Source organism: Labeo rohita, chromosome 3 (genome assembly GCF_022985175.1).
Source record: "Labeo rohita strain BAU-BD-2019 chromosome 3, IGBB_LRoh.1.0, whole genome shotgun sequence".
Lineage (NCBI taxonomy): Eukaryota > Metazoa > Chordata > Actinopteri > Cypriniformes > Cyprinidae > Labeo > Labeo rohita.
Genome location: NC_066871.1, coordinates 19,236,861 through 19,248,389, shown reverse-complemented (window position 1 = coordinate 19,248,389; position 11,529 = coordinate 19,236,861). Strand labels below are relative to the sequence as shown.

Genomic DNA, 11,529 nt, shown 5'->3' with positions numbered 1-11,529 from the left:
GCTGAAGGACAAGGCGGACAGGAAAAGAGCAGGGTCAAAGCAGTGTGTAGTTCCTTTTTTGTCAAAAAATAGAGCAAAAGAAAATGTATTTAAAATAAAATAACAAAAAAACTTTCTGTTTGTTCTTTAAAAGAAAACGCGGAAAAAGAGGTGTATTTGTTCGTTTTCTCAAAGAAAACATGACGGTGCAGAGGGATGTAATAGTTTTAAAGTGTGCAAAATGTCTGTGTTTACCGTTTGTTTTTTTATCTGTTGGTTGTTTACTATGATAATTATTGTTATTATTATTATTATTATTATTATTATTATTATTATTATTTTGGAGGTTTGCTTATTTCTCTCTTCTGTAAATACTGTACAGTTGCTTCGGTCTCTCTCTCTACCTGTCCCTCATCTGTACATGAATCCTCCTGTATTTGACAAACGCAAATAAAAGAAAAGAAAAATGAGTTTATGAAAATGATGCATTTTCACACGAGACTGCCTTGGATTTTTTTTATTTTATTTCAATTAATTTGTTCAGACATGCTTACATACGGGTATCAATGATATCGTGGAGGGAAATACATTGCAAATCAAGCACTATCTGCTCTAAATATTCTAATTAGGTTCAAAGTTTACTAATCGTTCTGTAAATGAAAACATTTCCTTCAGGATTTTAAATAACGGCGTTCTTTTTATTCGACGTTCTCGGTGCAGAGCGTTCGATTCATCCTCAGCCGTTCTCTTCAAGGTAAACATTCCACTCCTGCTAGAGCGCGAAAAAAGAGAATCCGTAGAACTGCATTTCCTGTTGTTACCATGGTAACATAACCATGGCAACACCAGCAGCATTTTCCAGGAGTGTTTGTCTGTCTTTGGTGTGATGGCTGTCTCTCTTTGTCTCTTTCTTTCTCCCTTGCTTCTTAGTAGCTTACTATTTTACGTTTTCTAGCTTATTTCGTGACTCTCAACAATTATTGCATTCTACGCTATTTTGTGTATGTTATAAATTAGTATCAGTATTACTTGCCTTCCTTATTCTTTTCTGCACATCATAGAGTTTTGTTTATTCTGTTTTCTGTCTCAATATAATTTTCTTTCACGTTTCATATTTACAACTCATTAAATGAACATTAACTTATTTTCCTTATAGGATTTTTAGTTGCTCTATTATTAATATTGTTTCAGCGCTATAACAGTCAGTAGTATGAAATGCAGCTGTTTTTCATTAATCATCATCTTGTCATCGTTACTGCTCTGTTTCACTATCATCTTCCTCTTCTTCGTCTTCCTCCTGCACAGCGCTGTGCCTCGTCTGGCCACAAAGCGGCGCTAGTTTTCCATCCGTTGTCACTCCCATTGGCTGAATGATTTTGCCCCTTCGCGGGTGTGGTGGAAGGATAATAATAATGAGAGAAAAAATGAATAAAATAAGGCTGCTATATATCATAATGGGATCACCTGTTCACATACTTTCTGAAAAGTAAATCTACGGTGGAATCTGAACACACACACACATACCGTGAGAGCCTGTTGAACATATTTATGAGCCTGAGCGCCTCTGCCTCTTTTTCTTCTTCAGTCATTCCTTCCATTGGATCAGGCTGTTCCTCCTCCACTCGTCCTGTCACAGGGTTAATCCTGTCCTTGGCCTGTCTGTACTCCTCCGTGTCTGAGTCAGAGTCACTTGAGTACTGCGGTTGAGGAGAGGGGCCGCGGCCGTTAAAAGACCCCGTGCCGCCAGCAGCCCTGCTGCATTACCGTAACCGGTGTACTTCACAAACCTGCTCACTGGGAGAGAAAGACTTCATGAATACCATACCAACAACGCTTTTTTAAATGTCACAGAAAGTGCTGCAGGGATGACATTTTTGTAGGCCAAAATCTGGAAATGAATTAGCATTTTAGCACTTCTGGTTCCATTGTCCTAAAGGCAATGGGTTTTTGAATGGGTTTAAATGCCTAAAATAGGTTTCTTGCTTAAAACCTCTTAGTGTTATACAATACATCAGTAATACTCCCTTGTGATTTTTAAAAAGCAATTGCTAACAAGTGGACTACAGGGGTTGTCTGGGCCATTAAACATCATCATACCAAACAAGATCGCAAGAATCATAATCTTGCAAACTATTTCAACTCAAACTTTAAGGTTAAAATGTTTTAAAACAAAGATTAAAAGAGCTGCCAGAAGCTATGTCGTGGTGACATTAAAGGAGACTTATGCTCCTTTTTACAATATGTAATATAAGTCTCAGATGTCTCCAGAATGTGTCTGTCAAGATCATTTATTTCTTTTTGAAAATGCCTATTTTGAGTGAAAGCAGAAACACACTGTTTTTGTGCATGTCTCTTTAAATTCAAATGAGCGGCTGCTCCCCGCCCCATTTCCAGAATAGGTATGTGCCTTTACAGCTTATACCTCAGATTCTCTGCCAAAACGGTTTGGTTTTGATTATCATGTCTGTCACACTGAAATCATGCATTTTAAACCATATTAGTTTAAATGTATGAAATACGGTTTTCTGAGCGTACACAATCGAAGCAGGCACACAGAAAGCGGCTGTCACATGGCATGTGAGTACTAAACTGAGTTCTCTTTCATGTCTTACTACGCTTAAACTGTCAAACGCACAGTTTATGGTAAAAACACAGGAGCTACAAAAACAGTAAGTTATGTCTGTGAAGGTTAGGAGATTAAGGGGCAGCAATATTATAATAAGATCCTCTCTCTACCTCACGGGGGGGAATGAAATCTAAGCGGGTCGCTTTTTCAAAAGCTTGCAGAGAAATGCTAACCAAAAAAATTTCTGGGTAGTTCTTTTTCACGTTTTCTGGGTTGGAAGATTAACCCGTAAACATGGAAAAATTCAGATTTTCATCATGTCACCTTCAAAATCATGCAAACCTGTAGTCATTTGTTTATAGCCTACATTTAACTTTTACTAACTGCAATTGTATTTAAGTTTCAGTTGTGTTCATGTTGTGAAGATTATCATAATGATGATCAAAACATGTAAAAATCACACACTTTAGGTGGTCACAGAGCTTATTTTCCTGCAGTAATCCAAAAGACACTTGAAAAATCATGTTTGGTTTTTTCAAGTGAAGCAGGGTGATGTTAACTTCTGGGTTGGCCTACAAAAATATTTCATCCTTGCAGAACTTACGTGTTCAATTATAACATGCTCATACCATGACACATGAATATGATAATCATTCAGTACCATGGTATATGTAAAGTGTAAATGTCAGTGCACTTTACATGGTTCAGTAGATGCATCTATGTACCATTTTCTTTACAGAGCACAAAGAGAAGCTCAGCCGCACAGTGCTTGATATCAGTGTCAACATGGGTCATTAGTCGCACTAGTTTGCTCCTCAATGTGTCCCCCTGCTCAGGCCTCATCTCAACGTCTCTCAGTGGAGGTAGGATCTGCTCAAAAATAGCACAGGATCAGGCTCCTGGTACACGGCCATGAGAATATCAAGTATATGTTGTGTCAAACTTAAGGTTTCATATTTATAGAGTGCTTCAATGTAATACTTAATAGGCTCAGACCAAAAACAACTATAACGATAACAATAACTATACATTTTTAATAGTAGGGAAGTCCATACCACAGCTATAACAGTAACACCACAGCGGAATAATATAGTTGAAATCACTTTCAAAATAAATTTACCAGCTAAACCACATAATTATAATAAGTTGGTGTGAACACTAATATAATTATTAGTATAGTTATCTTTATAGTTGTCGTTTTTGGTTTGAACAGCCTTGAAACACACTGAAATGGTGAAAATGTTTTTAAAAGTATTTTGAAGTATCGTACCTGCTGTCTGAGGTAGTGCCTAGTTTCCCTGTGTGCTTTGCTGCTCTCAGTCAACAGGTTCAACACTGGAGCCAACTTTTCCTTCAGCTTATGGCCCTGTATAATTCACATTATATATAATGAAATAAATTGTACAAATGCAAAATATGTTGGCCTATATCTACACAAATCTTTATGTATGCAGTTGAGGTCAAAAGTTTTCATACACCTTGCAGAATCTGCAAAATGTCCTAAACAGTTAAACTGCCTGCTGTTCTTCAGAAAAATCCTTCAGGTCCCACAAATCCTTTGGTTTTTCAGCATTTGTGTGTATTTGAACCCTTTCCAACAATGACTGTATGATTTTGAGATCCGTCTTTTCACACTGAGGACAACTGAGGGACTCATATGCAACTATTACAGAAGGTTCAAACACTGATGCTCCAAAAGAAAACACAATGCATTAAGATCTGGGTGGTGCAAACGTTTTGAATTTGAAGATCAGGGTAATTTTCATTTATTTTGTCTTCTGTAAAAAAAAATGCAAATATCTTCTGTAGCTTCTGAAGGGCAGTACTAAATGAAAAAAAAAGATATTTAGGCAAAATAAGAAAAATGTACACATCTTCATTCTGTTCAAAAGTTGTGTTTCCTTCTGGAGCATCAGTGACTGTTTGAACCTTCTGTAATAGTTACATATGAGTCCCTCAGTTGTTCTTAGTGTGAAAAGATGGATCTCAAAATTATATGGTCATTGTTGGAAAGGGTTCAAATACACAAAAATGCTGAAAAACCAAAGAATTTGGGGGACCTAAAGGATTTTTCTGAAGCGGGCAGTTTAACTGTTCAGGGCACACAAGGCACAAAACAAGGCACTCATGAACGACTATCACTAAACAAAAAAAAATATAGAGCTGTGGATCATTCAGATAACAAGACAGTATTAAGAATCAATCGTATGTAAACTTAAAAAAAAAAAAAAAAAAAAAAAAAAAACTATTATTTTCTCTTGTGGACTACATGTAAACATTTTTTATGTGAAATATCTAATTTTGGTCAGTACTAAATAAAAAAATAACATGCATTTTGTATGATCCCTCTTGTTTTGGTAAAATAATTAACATTTTGCAGATTCTGCAAAGTGTATGAAAACTTTTGACATCAACTGTATATCTCATCTAATAGGAAGATAAACCTTTGGACTGTAAAAGGCATAGTTCATTTAAAAATTACAATTCTGTTTTCAGTGTCATTCCAAACCTGTGAACATTCTTTCTTCTGTGGAACACAAAAGAGGATATTTTGAATAATGCTGGTAACCAAAGAGTTCACATCCACTGTATGGACAAAAACATTTCTCAAAATATCTTCTTATATGTTCCAAAGTTAAAGGTTTTGGAATGGCATGAAGAACAGTAAATGATGACAGAATTTTTATTTTTGGGATGTTATGGAAACTGAACCCCAGTCTATGAGGTCCCTGGAAATCACCCCCTTAAATTTGGCCTCACAAATGGCATGTTCTTGATCTACAGGAACGCTAGACAGTTCAGAGCACTCTTTCTCACTCTGTCAAGTCTCTTCTCCATGAAGAGCAGCAGAGTGTGAACGCAGTCCATGTTGACTCCACCAGACTCCTTCGAACCTTCAGACAGGCGAACAGATAGCAGAACATCCAGGCACTGCAGAGGAAGCGCTGAGAGCACGTTTACTGTGTGTCTGTGGATATTCAGCACAGAAGAGTTACAGAGATCAATAGGATGAGACCTCTCAAGACTCACAGTGGTTTGATTCCTACACTCACCCTTGCAGCTCCTCTTTTCTATCCTCTCCCTCACAGGGCACGAGCAGACAGTGACGCAGGACTGCAGCTAGGTGACGATACAAAGCTGCAGCCTCCTGTAGCAGAAGAAAAAGAACCAAAATGTTGACAGTAAAATAAATGTTCTGTTTCCATGGTGGAAATAGCCAATAGCAAAAAGAGCAGCATTTACCTCATCTACTTCCTGTCTCTGCACACTGTAGGTAATGTTGAACAGGGTCTTGAGAATCTCAAGGGCACGCTGAGTCACCTCCTTACACATAGGGGGTGCAGTGAGGTCAGTCAGCACCTCATGCATTTCACCCCAGCGCACTTCTAAACACTGTTCCAGAGCAGCAGTCAGCATGGACACGCCACGCTCCTGACAGGAAGAGGACACAGAATGAGTCTCTGAAATGCCCACAGATATGAAACAGGCAGTTTTATGTTCTCGTAATACTTTCTTTTTTGTGGTCTTGACTACTGCAGTGATACTGCAGGGCTCCTCTAAATGTTGTTTTCATTCAAATGAATTGTTTGATAAAATATGCATTAAACAAAATATAAGTCAATTTCAAACAGACTTAAAGTAAAAAAGCAAAAGTTTAGCTAAATATTTTATTATTTCACTGTTGAATAAAACTGTAAAATTACTTTAATTATAATTAATTCTATGCATTCATAATAATCATTTAATGACTTTGTACTCATATAATATGCAAATACATTAAAGGAGACATCAGATGCAAAATTCACTTTTACACAGTGTTTGCATAAAAATGTGTCAGGCGGACACAACCACCCTACAATGCTAAAAATCCATTCACTCCCTTTTTTTTATATCCACAGAAATTCTAAACAGTCTCAATTATCAAGCAGTTTTGATTTTCTGAGCAGTATGACATCATACTGCTCAGGCCCCGCCCACAACCACCTGACGGACTGTCCCGTATTAGCCTGTGTGTCCACCAAAGCTTTTTTAGCCAGCTGAAAACGCCCAGTTGTGAGCGCTTGAGAGCGCAGTGTTTTTTTCCGGTGAGACGCTGTGTTGCTATGATATGAAATACACTTTAGCAATATGGCAGACGCGTCGCAAAGGAAATGTTTCTCCAAGTATTATTTTTCATAAATAATTTTCATATGATAGTCTGGCATTTCCATCTGGTAAAGACATAAATACTCGGAGACAAGCAATATTAACTTCTCCAATACTGTTTAGTTGTAGGACAAGCAGGGCGATCTGTTTTAGTCTCGCCCCTCCTCCAATCTGATTGGTTAAATGACTAGAAATTGACAGTGATGAGCCCAGTGGTTTGCTCAGAGTTTAACATTTTTCAACTCTTGGCGCCGAGAAAAAAAATGCCCTAATGCTCAGCGCGGAAAAGAGCTCAGTGCTCGGCACATTCCTGGCATTTAAAAAAACCGCTGCGCTCCCATTAAGGACAATTTAAAAAATACGCAAAAAAACGCTTTGCTGACATGCAGCCTTAGCATATTGGCTCCCTCAACCTGCCATTTTCTCCGCGCTCAGGCATCTGTAGCAACAACGTCTTGTAAGCAATGCAGGTGTTTTGTAGTTGGATGTAAAAGTGAGCATAAGAGTTTTCATTTTCTCCCAAAAACACAAAAAACAGAAGAGAGGGGCTGGGTGAGCAGTAGCTCATTATCATTTAAAGAGACATGCACTGAAACAGATCACTGTGAACAGAGCTGTTTTTGACATGATAAAAAGGGTGTTTTGACGAATTTTAACCAAAGTAGGTTGCAGACATTTCATGAAGACCCTAAAGAATCATACCAACTTGTGGAAAGTGGACATCCAATGTCCCCTTTAATGCTATGGTACTATTCATATGTTTTATAGCCCTGGTTTAAAAAGGAGAAGTCCACTTCCAGAACAAGATAATTTACTCACCCCCTTGTCATCCACGATGTTCATGTCTCTTTCTTCAGTCGATAAGACTGAAAATTATGTTTCTTGAGTAAAACATTCCTGAATTTTTCTCCATATAGTGGACTTCAATGGTGCCCCCAAGTTTGACCTTCAAAATGCAGTGTACACTGCAGTGGTTTTCGATCTGGTCCTGGAAGCACCCCTGCCCTGCACATTTTGTATGTCTCCCTTATCAGACACATTCAATTCATGTTGTGCAGTTTCTACTAATGAGCTGATGAGTTGAATCAGGTGTGTTAGATGAGGGAGACATATAAAATGTGCAGGGCAGGGGTGCTTCCAGGACCAGTTTGAAAACCACTGCTCTAAACAATCCCAGCCAAGGAAGAAGGGTCTTATCTAGCAAAACGATCAGTTATTATCTGAACAAATTGACAATTTATATACTTTTTAACCTCAAACACTCGTCTTGTCTAAGTCTGTGCAAACTGTTTTTTTCCGGTTCAATACGGTCAATACAGTTAGGGTATGTCGAAAAACTCCCATTTCGTTTTCTTTCCCAGCTTCAAAATCGTCCTACATCGCTACAGAAGTACCAACCCAGTGTTTACAAAGTAAACATGCAGAGAAGATCAAACACCCTTTACAAAAAAAGGTAAAACAGCATGTAGGACAATTCTGACGTTTAAGAAGAAAACAAAACAGAGGTTTTTCGACATATCCTGATTACAGAGACTATGCATGTGCATCGCAGAGACAAGACAAGACAAGCATTTGAGGTTAAAAAGTAAAGAAACTATCAATTTGTTTAAAAAATGACCAGTCATTTCGCTACATAAGACCCTTCTTCCTTGGCTGTGATCGTTTAGAGTCATTTGAAGCTGCATTTAAACTACATTTTGGAAGTTCGAACTTGGGAGCACCACTGAAGTCCACTATATGGAGAAAAATTTGGGAATGTTTTCCTCAAGAAACATAATTTCTTATTGACTGAAGAAAGAAAGACATGAACTGGGATGACAAGGGGGTGAGTAAATTAAATCTGTAAATTTTTGTTCTGGAAGTGGACTTAGTTAATTTTTTTTTTTAATTTAATGGGGAGCCCCTGCTCCAACTTTCTGTCCACTAAGTGGTCACTGGCCTGAAAAAATTGTACTCCAATTATCTTTGTTTTATTTACAACTTTGAAGAAGTTGTTACAGTGTATGTATCACTAATAACAACAATATTATAATAAGACCGTATTACATATTTGTATCATTGAGTGTTACCTGGCGAAGCTCTATCCTAAGCTCAGGCCGTAAAGCAGTCAACAGAAAGAGAAGCCGCAGTTCATAAAACTGACCGCCCGGAGGTGATGAGGTATGTATACCGTCTTTAAGTCTTTCTGACAGGCCGTGTAGCAACCTGGTGAAGAAAACAAAATATTTATTGACACTGCATTTGGCAAATGCTTCACATGAAACAATTTGAGGCACACCTCAGGATGCTGGCTCTCTCCTGTGCTTTGGGGCTGTTGTAGATAACATTGCACAAGGCCTTCATCGCCTCTTTCCTCCAGACCTCTCCATCATCATACCCCTCCTCTCCCTCCTCATCCTTTTCTCCTCTAACATCCCTCTTTCCTCTTGTCAACAGTCCACAGACACCATCTTTCCTTACGTTTTCATCATAGTGGTCGTTTTGTGTTTCTCTCCCAATATTACAGTTAGATGTTATATTCTGCACACCTCCTTCACTGTCCAAAGACTCAGCACAGGCTGCAGAGACGCAGACACAGGAGGGAGAATCATCTCCTTCCCTGTAACATGTTGAATGGTGTGTATTGCTGCCATTATTATCTGGATGTGTCTCTGTCTCATTTTCAGAGGCGATGTCACTGTGGGAGGAGCCCCACTCTGCCTCCTCTTCTTCAGGCCAGGTCGGGAGGGCGGAGATGCCCCCAAGTCGAGCAAGAGTTAGAATGGCATAGTCCGTGATCAGGGGTGCCAAGGCCTTTCGATCTCGTGAGATAATTCGCAGAGTTCGCAGACACACTCTTAAAACGCCTGGCTGTAGACGCATGCGGATAAACCAGATCAGAGCTGCAGCAAGCCTCTGGAGGAGACAGAGAGGAAAAACAGTTTGGTTAGAATTATTTTGCATTGTATTGGATAGATAGATAGATAGATAGATAGATAGATAGATAGATAGATAGATAGATAGATAGATAGATAGATAGATAAGTATTCTGAAAAATAACTATATGGATGTGAAAAAAAGTTTGGGAAAGAAGTTTGACTCACCCTCCGCAGAACAAGGTCTGGATCCTCATTCTCATCAGAGTCAAAATCTGAGTCAGAGTCTGGAACACACTCTCTCACTTTATTCCGGCGGAACTGAGAGGAAACAAACATTCACATGAGACAACAGAAAGTGAGCTAAACAGAAAAAAATAAGCTTTTGCAATAATGAAAGGTGACATGGAAAAAAACAGTGTCAGTGTCTGCCCTTCAAACTCAAGATTCAGATTTAAACAGTGGTCTGCTTCTTCACATACAAACAACAGAACATTCAAGTCCATTACAGACTAACTTAAAAGCTTTAATTTATAAAAGCTTTATTTTGTGAGCACAGCCATCATGAACGGCCATAACAGCGTTATTGGGAAGCAATAAATTATCTTTTTGACACATGGCACAATAATTGGTGCTTAGTAACAACAAAATAATAAGCTCAAAAGAGTTCATCCGACACAGACACTGGGTGTCGGTATGTACAGGTGCCCCAGGGTGAGATAGACGGCGAGTATATTAGTTTCAGATTACCAACTTCTCTCGTTTTTCTTCCTCACAGACGTCTTTGTTTATCTACAGCAAATGCCTACTTTTTTTCTCTAGGTCATGTGAAGGATTTACCTCTTCCAGCTCTCTTTGCTGTTCTCAGTTCACCCATGTAGGAGAAAGAAAGTACGAAAAATCATGATTAAAAACATGTGTGTGACTATTACATACACTGAATGAATGAAAAGTGAGGGATAAAGATAAGCGAAGGTGGATGAGTGAGATTTACATTATTAGCCGTGTTAATCCAAGCCGTGTGTGCCCTCGGATTGAGGGCAGACAGATAAACACAAACATTAGCATAGATGTTAGAATTTACCTTTCTTCTCTCTCTTTCTTCCACATCAAAAAAGAAACATTGTGAGTTCTGTGATAACAAAGGGAGAATTAAAAGGTGAATATATATAAGAGGCAGACAGCAGAATTTGAACATCCAGACACATTAAAACTTCACCCCACTGCAGAAATTGTAAAATGACTGGATAAGTAATGAGAAACACCCTTCAGGTTTACCCCAGTTCTGTTGTCATGGAAACTGCTAATATCTGAATGTTGTAGAAGTAGTAGAAGATTCTAACACAGTTTTTTTTCTGTCTAGCACAGTGATGATCATATTAAGCACGGTATTAATCTTATTATATTATATATTATATATCTTATTATATTTAATTAAAATTCAGCATTTTTGAAATTATATTTACCTCAGTGTTGTAATCATCCAGGTGTATTTGAACGTTGTCCTGGTCGCCTTGTTTGATAAACTGAATAATCTTCTCCACGTCCACAGGCATACTTAATAATTTACAATCAGGCAAAATATAAAATATGTTTTTTTAAGTAGAGTATAACCTTATATATTGTTAGAGAGACATTCATATACGTGCACTTACCCTAAACCACAGATTTTAAAAATGTCTGATGAGTTTCCTTGCAAACGACACGCTTTTTTATTTAGTGTGTCCGTGTCTGTCTTCATATGTTCCTCTTTGTAATCTGACAGGCCTCAGATTTAGCTTTGAGTTTTCCTAAACTAATCCCACCCATCCTCTCTCACTCGTTCACAACACCACCCGTAAAACTCCATCATATGCATTTGGTCCTGTCTATGGGCACAGGTTTGCTGTATTGTCTTTGTTTCTTAACAATGTAAAAATAATATTACTTACTGCAAGTTATCCTCAGAAAAGCAGCGCTAATTAGCCAGAAAGCCAATAGGCC

At 38.2% G+C, this 11,529-nt stretch overlaps 1 protein-coding gene across 1 annotated transcript; it reads right to left on the bottom strand.

Annotated features, from left to right (window-relative positions):
* Positions 1-515: 515 nt before the first annotated feature.
* Positions 516-11,338, bottom strand: si:ch211-195b15.7 (synembryn-A). Its single transcript, XM_051106778.1, is given in 15 exon segments — positions 516-1,361; positions 1,504-1,708; positions 1,711-1,773; positions 3,271-3,415; positions 3,816-3,911; positions 5,363-5,513; positions 5,599-5,693; positions 5,789-5,977; positions 8,761-8,896; positions 8,970-9,586; positions 9,775-9,867; positions 10,387-10,404; positions 10,631-10,678; positions 11,013-11,103; positions 11,202-11,338. Coding segments are annotated over 15 exon segments (2,163 nt in total). The 5' UTR covers positions 11,288-11,338; the 3' UTR covers positions 516-1,231.
* Positions 11,339-11,529: the final 191 nt, after the last annotated feature.